We start from the raw sequence: 15,878 nt of genomic DNA on the forward strand, positions 1-15,878 counted from the left end.
GGATTTGGGATTTCTAAGTGTTGGTGATATAACTCCAGACTGAGCATAGGGAGAGGCTATAGGTGTCTTTTTTTAAAAGTAGGGGTTTCTGACTGTGCCTCCAATGTTGAAATAAATTATTGTTCAAAAACAATAATCCAAAATAAACTAAGAATCCCTATTTTTTTGTGTGAAAAGTGCTCTATACTGATAAAAATGAGGAATGTGTGCACCATCCTCGTACTCTGTGGTACACTGTTTAATCTGGTTATATGGTAAAACCACTGACTGTGTGGGTATACTGACAGGTGTATTGTAAGTTTCTGGCAGTGTTCCCCATAATTATTATAAAAACATACAAAACCATGGAACAGGGTGGCTAAAGAAGATACCATTCTGTGTCAGACAGAAGGTCAGGGCACTTTTTTGAACATTATTATGTTTGTCTACCAACAAACCTTGTTAGCTATAGCTAATAATATTTTTACCATGATGGATAAAAAGAAATATGTTATGTCCAAATGATGTTATACAATTAAGTACAAGGTGGTGAACAATTTACATCTGCCCATACTACAATCCATCAATTCCTGAAACAACTAGAAGTTGCTAATATACAAAAGTACTGTATAGTAAAATGCAGTTGATATATCATATCCATCTATACCATCAAAAATAGATGATCCTGATAATTGTAGTTAAATATCAGGTTAGTTTGTGTCCATCCAAAGAAAACAAGCATCTTGAGGCGAGGCGGCCATTTTCAATAGGTCACTTGTTGCATGGATTTGATGCTTAATCCTATTAAAGATAGGCTTTAATTAGCATCCCCGGTTCTAAGCCAGTTTGAGTAAAATCCTGGAAAAGCCTGTACCTTTTTAAGCCTGCTGAGGGAACAATATTCTGTGTCCTCATACTTCCAGTATGGCTTATGGCGTGTTTTTAGCAAGGAAACCCGCTGTGGAAAGTTTAATTATTTTATGAGATTTGTAATCCCTTTTCTGCTCAAAGGGCAATACACCCATTGCGATAAGCAGCCAAACTATCCAGCTTTTCTTTCACTCATTTACTTTATTGTTCTCCATATGTTGGTACATTATAACCTCTACATATTAAGCATTCTTTGCTTCAGGCACTTTACAATACATGGCTCCAGAGATTATTGATAAAGGGCCTAGAGGATATGGTGCCCCAGCTGATATCTGGTCCCTTGGCTGTACAATTATTGAAATGGCAACTGGCAGACCTCCATTCCATGAGCTGGGTGAGCCACAAGCTGCGATGTTTAAGGTAAAATGAGTGGGTTTTTCCCTTCTGGTGTGTTTGAGACTTTAGGAATGTAACTTTTTCATTTAGTCAAATAAATCTTAGGAGTGGGAAAGGCATAAGGCTATCCTGGACATAAAATATGGTAGTCAAGAGCCAAATAAGATTTAAAAGAAAAGAAAACATGAAAAGAAGCGATTTGCAAATCTAGACCATTCTGGAGAAGCTAGATATAAGATAAGGTCAGAGGCTAAGGAAAGTATTCAGAGATTGGGCCGTTACCTTCTATGTTTCTAATTCTGTACTTTCCTTGTTCTGTGCTTTGCAGGTGGGTATGTTTAAAATCCACCCAGAGTTACCGGAGTCACTGTCGGCAGAAGCTAGATCGTTCATTCTTCTTTGCTTTGAGCCTGACCCCGTTAAGCGTGCAACAGCAGCTGACCTGTTACGGGACTTCTTTTTGAAGCAAGTAAACAAGGGAAAGAAAAGCAAAATTGCTTTTAAACCCTCGGGTAAGCTTCCGGTTCTTACCTGCATGCTTAATGAGTGTAATTAATGCATGAAAGGATAACAAAGCCATCATCATGTATCTGTAATTTATGGCTTACTGATTGGTAGCCATTGTAAAGATCAATAGATTTATTGTCAAAAGCTCGGGCGAGTACGGGCAAAAAAAAAAACATATGTAAAAGTTAGCTGGCTATTTAGCAACCATTTTATTTATGGAATATTATATGCAATATAGTTTTTAAAGTCGACTTTGTAAGCAGTTACCCATGTTGTTTCAGTATTAATACGGCAGTCATCCATTTATATTCTGTCAAATATTCCTAAAAATCAATATCCCTCAAACAATGCAACTGGCAAACAAGAAGAAGGATGTATTTGCCTGGAGTAATAGAAATGTGTGAGGCACGTCAATAAAATAAAATGAAACACAATACAAACGTGAAAGGTTATAAGGGAAGTACCATGCCTGGACTACCTGTTTTTAGAGCTGGCATATATTAGTTCAATTCATCTTTTAGATAAGTGGAAAATTGCCTTTATGGGATGGCTTTCACATCTGAGAAGAAATCATTATTGAAACCAATGCTCAAAACCATCACTATTTTATTGTTTATATTACATTTTTAAGTTATTCAGATTTTCTAGTGCTGAAAAGGTATAGCCAAGGTAAATTGCTTGAGCTATAATCTGCTCAAGCAGTCCTAGGAAATATATTTTCTTTAAAAATACCTGTATGTGGTCCTATGAGGAGCAGATCTTTATATAAAGTATCTGCCAGGCAAGTTTGATAGACACCTTGTATGAGCTGTGAAAAAAATGATGTCAGGAGCACATAGTGCAAAGCTAATTATTGTAGACGATAATCCAGTACACAGTGGCACAGTGTAGACTTAGTTCACTTAAATCCAAAGTAATTAAATATTTGAGAATACTTAGCAGTAATCAAAACCCTTCACTTTTTGTACTATATTATGTTAAATCCTATGTGTTCAAGATGTAGAATAAGAGATGCCTGTAGTAATGAAAATCTGTAGCAGATGTACTATTCATCTTCAGTTAGTTATGACATTTAACTTGCTCACCTCATAGCGATATGCAGTTCCTTGCTTTTCTCCATAGCAAAGCTAGATGGAGGGCTAGATCTTTTTGGTACCCCCCCCCCAATACAGGGTAGCTACTGAAGACTTCAAGGGGAGACGGTGGCCATAAGGCTGACCACTTCTACCACCCGATGAAAAAAAAAAAGAAATGTCCTGAAAAACAGCAAAAAAACGTTAAGCGGATTTGGGAAATCCTTCATACTAAATGGCCATTTATTATATATATATATATATATATATATATATATATATATATATATATATATATATATATTGCCTATACTGCTTGCCATGGAGCTGAATCAGTGGTACTGCAACACTTTTAAACCACTTTAAGGGTGCGTTAAGGGCGCCAAGTGTAATTCAGTGCATTTGCTGGCACCATTATCAGTGAGTGCACGGTGTACCCCTTAATAAGACACTGCTGTGATGGACATCTGGACAGGCCAAACCTGGGGACCCCCAAACCATACATTGGGCTTCACTGCATCCTCAGGCTTAAGGCTCACAAGGGGGATATTGCCCGAAGGGTAGAAAAGGGTACATGTAGGGTACATGTAGATAGTATATCTCCAATGATGGTAAATAAGAGAGGGATTGAAGGCATGAGGCGGGATTTCCTCTGCACAAGAGATCAAAGAGATCAATCAGGCCAAGTTGTAAACTCAAGTGGAAAGGATTACCCCTTTGAACATTGCAAGAGTCACTGAGTTCAACCTATGTTTTTGTTACTCATATGGATGCCAAATTAAATAATTAAATCAATTCAAGTAATCTGATTCTACATTTAAAATTCCCTATGGGAAGTGGAAATACCTGTATTGGTTCAAGAAGGCAATACCTTTTATTAGGCCATCATTAAAAAAGTAGGTGTAGATAATCTTTCAGAACTTCTGCAGATGGGCTCAAAGCTCCTGAAAACTTACACGACTCTACATCTTTTTCCATGTTGTCTTGAGGCTCTGAATTAAATACCCAAATACAATAAATCAGTCCTTGTGATTTAGATTTTAACAGAGGAACTACTCAAATCACGAACACTTTCCAAAACAATCATTAAATCAATATATAATAATATGGCTTGCAATGCAGATAGAGAAACTACAGAAGCATAAAACCATATTGGCTAAAGTCCCCCTGGACTTTTGTTATATCATGATGTCACAGGTATATGGAAGTAAAACATTCTCAAACAATTCTATAAATTACAGTTTTGTATTTTTACCATCAGGGTCCAGTGATTACTTTAGCTTCGTGTAATTGGGAATGTGTGTCCTAATGTTCCATCGTGTAAATATCCTTGATGGGGCATAATATAATTCTGTGTGCACTTACTCACTGGTTTCACTTTTTTCTATGGCATCACCTATGTTTTCACTGGAAATCAGTGGGTGGAGGAAATTCAGCATCACAAGGTAAGTAATAACATTTTTTTTTTTATTTTTAGTTAAGGGAAATTGAGAATATACTTAGTCTTGGTAAAGTTCACCAAACTCCATTATCTAATTCAAACTATGCTAAACATTTCTGCCAATACAAATTTACCATCAACTGAGACCCCACGGTTTTTATGACCAAATTATTTTCAAATCCTATTTATACTAAGCTGCAAAAGTCAGGGCTGATATAAATTAACAGTGCTTAAATTAAATATTAATTTTTGTCCTCAATGAGAAACATTGAAGGTGTTCAGAAAGTCCAGCTGCATTATTCATTGAAGAATAGTCCACATTTTTCATTTTCAAGATTGTTTTACTAATTTGCATGCCTTTTATGTATAGAGTCTATGTATAAAACCTTACATGTTCCATGTGTGATAGGTGCAAGGTGTTTTGTGTGATAGGTGTGATGGGAGTGATGTGTGATGGGAGTGATGTGTGATTGGTATGAGGTGTACTGTGTGATGGGAGTGACATGAGTATGATACATGTGAGGTAGTGATGTGTGATAGGTGTGATGAGAGTGAGGTCGTTTTAAACTAGAAGATCTTAAAGGTAACACCCCTTCTGTAATGTCACAGATGAGCAGGCTGTGCAGTGAAGACAGATATGATTAAGAAATGTTTTCAATAAGAAAATACAGCAAACTGGTATGCTATTTCAAGAAAGGAATAAGCTTATTTAAGATGCATATAATATCAGTACATATTCATATAAAAATCTGAGAAAGTTGGGAAGAACATCTTACAGCACCTTTAACCCTTGTTGATAAAGCTCAGTACAGGCCTCGTAAGGCTTTACAGATTTCTTGGTCTATAGTTATTCATCATTTGTGTTAGTATTGCTTAGTGCTCCTAAAAACATAGTGCCGTGACTGGAGTCTTCTGCAGAGCCTGTCCTCCACTTAGCAAAGCATACAAACGGGCACAAAGTGATATATTTGTATTTGAAAAAGGATCTCTTGCATTTATACTTAATTACATTGTTAAATTCAATATATAAAGTGAATTTGTCCTGACAAAAACCCTTGCATTAATTTAGTTGGTAGAGACAGTTTAGAACAGAGGTGTAATAATCGTAGATTGTTAGATTGTTACATGGGTAGTTCTCTTCTTGTTGTAGAGTACAACCGCAGTGCATCCCTCCCACTACCAGTGCCTGGAGAGTTGGCCGGCAGTAGCAGCAGTGAGCATGGATCTGTATCTCCAGACTCAGATGCAAAGCACGAGCTATTCTTTGAAAGGGCCAAAAGATCCAATTCAGAAGTTCCAACAGGCAAGCCGCTCATTTCAAATTTGTTAAGGTAAGTTTTTTTTCTTTAGATCTTCCGGTTTTCAGGATCAGCATCACATATACTGTACCTCCACATTAACATATACCTCCCCTATTAATAACTTAATAGCTGGTTGTTGTTGATTAGTTTATGTAGCCCCTGTAAAGTCTAAAATGGTCCATACTTGATGATTTTGCCTCCTTGGAGCTTATTGGAATGTGACTGGATACTGCACTAGTGTGCTTACACTTCACCTCTTACATGGTTAATCACATTCATAGCAGGAGAGGAATATATCCCTTCCCAGACACTGTATCTCTGAATTTATACTAGGGACATGCGCATAAAACTCAGAACTTCCTTAAGTCATGTTTCTTTTACAGTACACATTTATCTTTCCTTATCTTGGACTCAGTGTTCCAGATGACAGCTCTGTATCAGAAGACCGAAGCACTCCTCCATCTCCAGAGGAGAGAGACTCCGGCCTGTTTCTCCTGAGAAAGGACAGTGAACGCCGGGCGATACTCTACAAAATCCTCAAGGAGGAACAGAATAAAGTGACATCAAATCTCCAAGAATGTCTAATTCAGGTAAGAGATGGCTAAGAAGAAAGTGTAGTCTGAAACAGGTAGCCATATGTTACAATGGCTTAAGCCAAAACTTCAGATGCTTCTGAGCAGGAATGCTCCATAGGACAAGCTATTCAGCAACTGTCTGTCCTTATAAGTTCATCTCCAACTTGTTTTGTATGATATTTCACCCTTTGGAGATCTCTTGGGGCCCACCCCAAGTGAAAGGTGCATCCAGATGTGGACCTCCTTGCTCTCTAGTGCCTAGAGGTATACCAAATGGACCTCACAGACAAGGCCAATGAAGGTCGAAATGTGTGTCTGGAGTTGTTGGTTCCCTCGTGCAAGGGAAATTTGCCTCATATTTCAGGTTCTGGACTGCCCTTAGGCCAATATCAGACAGATATGTTGATGGGGATCCTTCCTTTGTAGCTAAAACTGAGATAAAACCTGAGATGCTACCGAGCAGGGATACACCGTAGGACAGGCTATTGAGTGGCTATCATTTTGTATGTTTTGTTTGTATGGTTTTACACACTCTACTATGAAGGCTCCAGAAGTAAGTAATGTTTTTATAACCCACAGTGCGACCGAATCACATCCCTTGTGCAAGCTTAATGGGAGATGCTAATGCTTGTTGCTTGTGGTACCGTCAATTTTGTACACGTTTTGATTGATTGGACTGTGCTTTACTTTACATCCTTCAGACTTCAGAAGATGTGCAGCTGTCAGTCACCCATATCAAACAAATCATCAACATACTGAGGGACTTCATTCGTTCCCCTGAGCACAGAGTCATGGCCTCCACCATATCCAAGCTTAAAGTGGATCTTGACTTTGATAGCACATCCATCAACCAGATTCAGCTCGTGCTATTTGGATTTCAGGATGCGGTAGGTGATCCCGAGACTTGGAAGACAACTATTATTTTGCCATTTTCAGTGTTCACTCAGTTCCCTCTAAGTTGGTATTTGCAAGAAATACAATCTCATAGATAATGATAATATAATACCATAGAACAACTTTCTGCACCTTGGAATGTTCTAGGCCTTGCCATGACTCACATGTACTGTATGCTGTGTGTACCCACTGTGGCGTGTAATATGTTGTCTCTTCCATTACCCTGTCTATGAACTGATTGCTTGTTAATTTGATACCTAGGACCTGATTGATGGTTTACTTGACTCTGGATGCTGACGTTCTTTAGTTACCTTGCAATTTCTTAATGTAATAAATCCCAGATATCAACAAAAAAATCTACTCAAACCTGCAAATACTTGTTTGTGTCCAAATGAAGTAGCAATTATGAAAATCAATTTAAAAGAAAACCCTTGGTTTTGAACATTTATGATTTTTTAAATATCTTAACAGGTTAATAAAGTATTGAGGAACCATTTAATTCGTCCTCACTGGATGTTTGCGATGGATAATATGATTCGTCGGGCGGTTCAGGCAGCTGTCACCATCCTTATTCCTGGTAGGTTCATTCCTTCAATGAATTGTGTGCAGATGCTGAGAATTTTGTTAACAGAAGAAAAAACTGTTTTTTTATGGATGAGTGAAAAGGGGGAAAAAAAAACATATCTAAATTTTTACTTTTGTACGGCTGATATGAAGCATTTTTCTCTGTACCTACAATGTGGTAACCACTGGAAAGATGACTGGTACAACATATAACGTTGTGGCACCAGACAAAAAGTTTAATCTGTGCTGAAAGCTACAGAAAGAAAAAAAACAAGTATATTGTAAGAATACATATATTTATATATTTAGTTTTCTTTTAGATAGAGGGGAGATGTTTTCATATTTAGCCGGCAACCGGCTCATTGGTTTATCAATCACTATAACGTGCTGTAACTTTACCTTCCACATAGAACTTAGAGCCCATTTGGGCCCTGCTTCTGAGAGCGAAGGGGTTGAAAAAGAAGTTGAGGATGAAGATTATCAACCGGTGCAGCAAAACAACGCTGAAGAAGTGGTAATTACATCTGGAGTCAGCACTCTCAGTTCGGTGGTTTCCCATGACACACAAGGCCAGCAACTGACCCTGCAGCTTGGCAAACTCAGGCAAGAAACTAACAGGTAAAACTTTATAGGGTTCTAAACATAAAAAGACACAACAGCGCATTTATGATTTAATATCCGGTCTGGTGAACATAGTCCTCTCTGGGGACAAACCTGAAATAATGGCACTGACAGCTTCTCAACTAACTTGTCTACTGCTTGCCGGTCAGGGCCGGCCCGACAATGGAGCCGAGTGGGGCAACCGCTCCAGGCAGCACTCTTGAAGGGGCGGCACTTCGCCGCCCCAAGCCCTTTTTTTTTTTTAAAGCGAAAGAGAGAGAAAGGGGCGCCGCTGTCAGTACCCGCTCGGCGCCCCTCGCTCTCTCCTCTGCGGCGAGCCTCCCTGTTTGGTCTCGGTGCTGGCTTGTAATGCTGAGTACCGGAAGATTTCCGGCGCTCAGCATTACAAGCCGGCACCGAGACCGAACAGGGAGGCTCGCCGCAGGACTGCTGAAAGGCAAGTACAAGAAGGGGGGGGGGGCGGCAGGGACGGAGGGAGAGGAAGGCTAGATAAGGGGGGGCGGCAGGGACGGAGGGAGAGGAAGGGTAGATAAGGGCGGGGGCGGCATTTTTAAATTTGCCCCAGGGGGCATTTTGCCTTGGGCCGGCCCTGTTGCCGGTGCAGAACTGCGTGGGTGCATGAAGAAGCTGTAGGGAATCATCTCCTGCAGGAATAATGACTTCTCAGTGCGTTTGAGAATCATCCAACTTTCCTCAAGTTTATTTCGATAACTCTGGTTTTAAAACTCACTTAGTGGTTTACTGGGTTGTAGTTGCATATCTGACTGTTGTATAATCCTCCACAAGTTGCTGGAAAGGATTCTGCTGGCTGAATATTTTATTTCAAATGGAAATAGAGCAGCGTATTTTCATTCGTTTGCTGTGGGTTTCTGAACAATTTTGTGGCAAAATCTTGAGGAATTTTTTTTAAATTAAATGTATCCTTGTTTCTACATTTTCAGGTAGACTCCAGAAAAGTTGTCTGGATTTAATAAGAAAACGCAGGAATTAAAAACAAACAAACATGTATTAACCTAAATTATTTGAGATAAAATGTCTCACAATTTAAATTCTGTAGAGCATAGGATAATTGCTATTCAATTGCTTATGATTATATATATATATATATATATATATACCGGTATATATACACGCACACACACCTCTGGTGACTGAACTCAACCCAGAACGTGGTAATAGTAGTTACTCTCCTATACATTTTTCATAGATTACTGGAAGATCTACTGCAAAAGGAAAGAGAATACCATTACCTTTTAAAGCAATGTTTGGAACAGAGAAACCATGAATTACACCTTCTTCAGATAAAGGCCAACCCTAATGGTAAATATATACATTCAACTCTACCAGGTCACTATTCATTATGAAAGATCAACACTGCCAGGTTCCGCTACTTAAAAAGACTGAGCTGGCCCCGTATGTATGTATGTATCGTGTAACATTTGGCGTAATCACAAATGGTAACAGTAACAAATTATCATAGTGCCAATAGCATGTAACCCTGCCTGCATATATGTAGAAGTCCATAAAAATGGTTTAGATATTCATGTTTTTAGGGAAAAGCAGTATACAATGGGATAGTTGATGATCCTTTAGTGTTTTACCTTAACCAGGGCTGGGCAGTCATTTTGGTGAAGGGCTTCATCAGATGTTTGTTACGTCACCGAAGGCCACAGATTTTTTATGTAAATTTGGCTGACATCAAACTTGTGAAATGTTTGAGTACATCATTGGTAGTGTGATGAAGGGGGATAGATAATATTGATAGAAAATATAGCATTTCAGTCTTAGTAGATTTAGACTTCAGGGGGGTGCTTTGTTGTTTTAGCAGAATGGTTCAAAGAAACACAGAATAATCGGATTGCTACCAAATTCTGTTTTAGATGTTCCAAAAACTACCACAACTTACGTATCTCTTGGAAAAGTCAGAGACCAAGAGCTCATTGATTGGTTGAGGCAACAAGGGGCAACAGAAGATATAATGGAGCAGGTAACTGATCATTGACTGATTTAATACTCCTGTGTGCATACCACCCTCTTCATTTCTCTTTCTGATCATCACTTATAATTTGATTTAACAGTTCATTGAAGAAGAATATACTCTTCAAGATGTCCTGAATGAGCTCACCAAAGATGATCTAAAAAGCTTAAGACTCAGGTATGAACAGCTGCTTATACCATAAACATGAGGAATGTCAGTGACTTGCTACTGACAAACGAGTCAACATATAATGATACATAGCTTGTGCTCACTGGTTGGTTTGGGACTCTAGATGAGTTCATTTGTTACATCTGGGACCAGTTTTTTTGGCCAGAAGATACTGTAACTTAAATAAGCACTACTCGTCTACCATTGGTTTAGATTGATATTGCTCCCATCTGCTTGCTCTACTTCTTAAACTATTGTCATTGGACCAATACTGATACCAATATTAATAATGGTAATAATAAATAAGTTGCTAGTCATTAGATGTTGGAGTATCCCACCGTGAGACCTATTGTCAACGGCACCTTAACAGACTTCCCCCTTTAGTTTGTGGACAGTGGCTTAAAAGTGAAATACATTAAATGTTCCTGGGTAATAGCTGTTCCAAATGACTCAAACTATTTATTATGAAGTGTTTTCAAGGCGACGTGATGCGCCATCACTTATCTTCTGTGTCTTCCAGGGGTGGACATCTTTGTAGAATCTGGAGAGCGATATCAAAATACAGGAAGTCCCAGAAAAACCTTGGCGTGGACAATTGACCTTAGAAATAGCTTGACATGGTGGCATTTGCAAAATGTACCAAAGCATTCCAAACTTTAAATTATTTAAATGTTGTATATCTCTGTATAAATAAAGACTTCTATGTGTCTTTCTAAGCGTAGATGTTTTAAAAATGTTCTCTGCTAAAGCTGTCAGAAAATGATATTGGTGCATTTTTTAACTGTTTATTGATTAAAGAACTGATGTTGCTGAAATACAAAAGTGAAAGTAGATTATGGTAGGACACTGAAAAAATAAAATATAGCACATCTTATGTTTTTTTATTAAAAAATGTCAAATGTCACTCGACATATATTCCAGGTGCCCTGTTTTAAGCAAGATTTTCAGGTACAATATTGCTGTTCTGCATAGCTGCCCCACCATCATGGTTTGTGGGCAATGTCTATAACAGGGCAGTTAGGGAGATCCTTTCCAAAAAAACACTCTAAATAACAGAAAGATACCAATTTTATACTAAATGTGGGGGAAGATGTTAAAACATACCTTGTGGCATTAAGAAAACCTGCAAGCACATGTGTTTGAAAAACAGGTATATATATATATATATATATATATATATATATATATACTGTACATCGGATAAAGGATCAACTGAAATGGAGCAGATATTAATGGCAAATACTTAACAATGGATTTAGACACTGCTGAGGTGGAACAAATTAATTTTTACGTATAGGTATATTGTAAAGAAATACTTGTGCCTATGGGCTGTGCAAAGGTCACACAATGTGAAATAACTAAAATAGTTAATACCGGTATTTATATTGTAAAGAAAGGAGGAGGACCACTCTTAGGCTAGGTTTCCATTTGGTTTTTTTTTGCTAAAAACGCCTATAAAAACGCCAATAGCGCCACCTGGCGTTTTTTTTGTGAAAAACGGCTGCAGCCAGATGTTAGCTGTAATTCAATAGGAAATCGCAAAATGCCATTTCCACTTGGCGTTTTTCTGTTTGGCGTTTTTTCAGTCCTCTTTGGCGTTTTTCTGCTTTTTTGGGCTCTGTGGCAGTTTTTCAAAACTGCAGCATGTTCACACTCTGGCGTTTTTTGCAAGAAATCTTGGCTTTTTTTCTCCAATAGAAGTCTATGGGAGAGAAAAAACGCCATGAAAAAGCTATGTGGGTTTATTGCCTTGGCGTTTTTTATGGCGTTTTTTCCACAGTTACAATGCAGAGGATGGACCCAGTATCTGTGTGTCCTACGAGAAATAGGCTGAAAACAAACAGTTTCACACAAAACAAAGTCCTGGACTGGTTCATATTGAATTTTACACCATTTGGAACAAACATGCCATTACAAACAAACATACGCGACCGGATCCTGCGTGCCAAAAGCAACAGCAAACAATTTGCACCATCATTTGGGGCCAATCTTCCCAGAGGCGCAGACATTCGGAATAAAGCATGCCTTACAAACCACAGAAAAGTGACAAAAGGGTCTACCAAGTAAATGACATCAGGAGAGGGCAGATACTTGCCATTTATCCTAATCCCTTTTAGCTGGGTGAAACTTCTAACTTGTAAAGGCTGGAAAAACTGCCTAAGGTCAAAAAAAGCAATTTCCACAGAAAGGCTAAAACGCCAGATAAAACTCCAGAAAAAAACGCCAAAACGCAGGAAAATGCAGTGGCAGTTTTCTTGGCGTTTTTCATCAAGAAAAAAAACGCCGGACAAAAACCCAAGTGGAAACCTAGCCTTATATGGAAGAGAATGGATAAAAGCATTAGGAATTTCAAAATACCGATTACAATCATGTTTAAAACTAACTGAACATTGAACATCAAGAGGAAATTCTGTTAAGTTTTGATGATGAGTTAGGAAAAAATGATACACAGGTCCATATGCAAATAAAGAGAGAGGCTATACCAAAATTGTACAAAGAACTGTACCATCCGCACGGACTAAAAGTGAACCTACAAAATCATCTTTTACTGCACCCAAATTAGAATTCTGTTACATAGCCACTGACCCGCAGGTAAGGGGTTTAGCAAAGGTTTCATCATCTTACTGACTCGCAGGTGAAGAGCAGAGCTAAATCTATATAGCTACAGACTCGCAGACGAGGGGCAGAGCTTAATCTTTATAACCACTGACTTGCAGATGAGGGGCAGAGCTTAATCTATATAGCCACTGACTTGCAGATGAGGGGCAGAGCTTAATCTATATAACCACTGAGTTGCAGATGAGGGGCAGAGCTAAATCTATATAGCCACTGACTTGCAGATGAGAGGCGGAGCTAAGGCTGCACACACACTCAGATGAAGGGCAGAGCAAAATCTATATAGCCACTTGCAGATGAGGGGCGGGGCTAAATCTGCACAACCACTTGCAGATGAGGGGCGGAGCTAAATCTGCAAGCCACTCCCTCACAGATTAGGGTGGAGCTAAATCCATAAAATACGTCTCGCAGATGAGGGGCGGAGCTAAATCTGCACAGCCACTCCCTCGCAGATGAGGGGCAGAGCTAAAACTGCATAGCCATTCACTCACAGATGATGGGCAGAGATAAGGCTGCACAGCCACTCACTCTCAGATAAGGGACGGAGCACAATCTGCACAACAACTCCCTCGCAGAGCTAAATCTATATAGCCACTCACTTGAAGTTGAGGGGCGGCCACTTACTCGCGGATGAAGTGCAGAGCTGATCCGCTTCTATTCCAAATAATGTAATTCTAATTCATGCTTCTATTCCAAATAATGTAACTCAGTTTAGAGTTGAGACTACTTAACCTCGGTTGTTGGAGAATAATACAAAATGGGGACTATCAAACCGTTTTTATATAATCAAAGAAACTACTTATTAAATCATAAGTACTTGTACATTATGACCTGAAAAAACCCTTAGTGATAGCATGTGATGCATAACCATATGGACAAGGCGCAGTACTTTCTCATGTCATGCATGATGGATCAGAACAATCCGTAGCTTTCGCATCAAACTCATTAACACCCTCTTTAAAAAAATATTCCCAAATTAACAAGGAAGCTTTGGTGATCACTTGGGCCATTCAGAAATTCCACATATACAGTATCTCACAAAAGTGAGTACACCCCTCACATTTTTGTAAATATGTTATATCTTTTCATGTGACTACACTGAAGAAATTACACTCTGCTACAATGTAAAGTAGTGAGTGTACAGCCTGTATAACAGTGTAAATTTGCTGTTCCCTTAAAAATAACAACACACAGCCATTAACCCCTTAATGACAAAGCCCGTACATGTACGGGCTCAAAACGCATTGTTTTCAATGGGTTTTGGGGCCGCCCATTGTCCTTAAGGGGTTAATGTCTAAGCCTTGGCAACAAAAGTGAGTACACCCCTAAATGGAAATGTCCAAATTGGGCCCAATTAGCCATTTCCCCTCCCTAGTGTCATGTGACTCGTTAGTATTACAAGGTCTCAGGTGTGAATGGGGAGCAGGTGTGTTAAATTTGGTGTTATCGCTCTCACACTCTCATGTACTGGTCACTGGACGTTCAACATGGCACCTCATGGCAAAGAACAACCACTCACTCGCAGATGAGGGGCGGGGCTAAATCTTCAAGTCACTCCCTCGCATATGAGGGCGGAGCTAAATCTGCACAGCCACTCCCTTGCATATGAGGGGCGGAGCTAAATCTGCACAGCCACTCCCTCGCAGATGAGGGGCAGAGCTAAATCTGCACAGCCACTCCCTCGCAGATGAGGGGCGGAGCTAAATCTGCACAACCACTTAATTGCAGATGAGGGGCGGAGCTAAATCTGCACAACTACTCACTCAGAGATGAGGGGCGGGGCTAAATCTGCACAACCACTTAATTGCAGATGAGGGGCGGAGCTAAATTTGCACAGCCAATCCCTTGCAGATGAGGGGCGGAGCTAAATCTGCACAACCACTTAATTGCAGCTGAGGGGCGGAGCTAAATATGCACAACTACTCACTCAGAGATGAGGGGCGGGGCTAAATCTGCACAACCACTTAATTGCAGATGAGGGGCGGAGCTAAATCTGCACAACCACTCACTCGCAGATGAGGGGCGGGGCTAAATCTGCACAACCACTTACCTGCAGATGAGGGGCGGAGCTAAATCTGCACAGCCACTCACTCGCAGATGAGGGGCGGGGCTAAACCTGCACAGCCACTCCCTCGCAGATGAGGGGCGGAGCTAAATCTGCACAACCACTTAATTGCAGATGAGGGGCGGAGCTAAATCTGCACAACTACTCACTCGCAGATGAGGGGCGGGGCTAAATCTGCACAACCACTTAATTGCAGATGAGGGGCAGAGCTAAATCTGCACAGCCACTCACTCGCAGATGAGGGGCAGGGCTAAATCTGCACAACCACGCCCTTGCAGATGAGGGGTGGAGCTAAATCTGCACAGCCACTCACTCGCAGATGAGGGGCGGGGGTAAATCTGCACAACCAATCTCTCGCATATGAGGGGCGGAGCTAAATTTACACAGCCACTCCCTCGCAGATGAGGGGCGGAGCAGATTTGAGGGGTAGGCAATCTTCGGCACTCCAGATGTTGTGAACTACATTTCCCTTGATGCTTTGCCAGCATTATGACTGTAAGAGCATTATGGGAGATGTAGTCCACAACATCAGGAGTGCCGAAGGTTGCCTACCCCTGGCCTAGGCTATAAGAAGATTGCCAAGACCCAGAAACTGAGCTGCAGCACAGTGGGGAAGACCATACAGCGGTTTCACAGGACAGGTTCCACTCAGAACAGGCCTCGCCATGGTCGACCGAAGAAGTGCATGTGCTCAGCATCATATCCAGAGGTTGTCTTTGGGAAATAGACGTATGAGTGCTGCCAGCATTGCTGCAGAGGTTAAGGGGTGGGGGGTCAGCCTGTCAGTGCTCAGACCCTACGCCACACACTGCATCAAATTGGTCTGCATG

At 40.2% G+C, this 15,878-nt stretch overlaps 1 protein-coding gene across 3 annotated transcripts in view; it reads left to right on the plus strand.

Annotated features, from left to right (window-relative positions):
• The window catches only part of LOC149289759 (mitogen-activated protein kinase kinase kinase 15-like), a 56,112-nt gene extending 45,146 nt beyond the window's left edge, over nucleotides 1-10,966 (plus strand). Inside the window, exons 19-30 of one of the 3 annotated variants that reach the window (XM_089490193.1) lie at nucleotides 1,112-1,269; nucleotides 1,574-1,757; nucleotides 5,417-5,597; nucleotides 5,983-6,157; nucleotides 6,844-7,029; nucleotides 7,508-7,613; nucleotides 8,011-8,218; nucleotides 9,429-9,568; nucleotides 9,895-9,903; nucleotides 10,144-10,208; nucleotides 10,300-10,376; nucleotides 10,888-10,966. In XM_089490193.1, the coding sequence (XP_089346319.1) occupies nucleotides 1,112-1,269; nucleotides 1,574-1,757; nucleotides 5,417-5,597; nucleotides 5,983-6,157; nucleotides 6,844-7,029; nucleotides 7,508-7,613; nucleotides 8,011-8,218; nucleotides 9,429-9,568; nucleotides 9,895-9,903; nucleotides 10,144-10,208; nucleotides 10,300-10,376; nucleotides 10,888-10,966 (1,568 nt within the window). Of the gene's footprint in view, nucleotides 1-1,111; nucleotides 1,270-1,573; nucleotides 1,769-5,416; nucleotides 5,598-5,982; nucleotides 6,158-6,843; nucleotides 7,030-7,507; nucleotides 7,614-8,010; nucleotides 8,219-9,428; nucleotides 9,569-9,894; nucleotides 9,904-10,101; nucleotides 10,209-10,299; nucleotides 10,377-10,887 lie in introns of all 3 variants that reach the window. The other 2 variants (XM_089490192.1, XM_089490191.1) reach the window with 2 other exon arrangements.
• The last annotated feature ends 4,912 nt before the right edge of the window (nucleotides 10,967-15,878 follow it).

Source organism: Sceloporus occidentalis, unplaced genomic scaffold (assembly GCF_023333645.1).
Source record: "Sceloporus occidentalis isolate IW3139 unplaced genomic scaffold, rSceOcc1.0.p SCAF_43, whole genome shotgun sequence".
Taxonomy (NCBI): domain Eukaryota; kingdom Metazoa; phylum Chordata; class Lepidosauria; order Squamata; family Phrynosomatidae; genus Sceloporus; species Sceloporus occidentalis.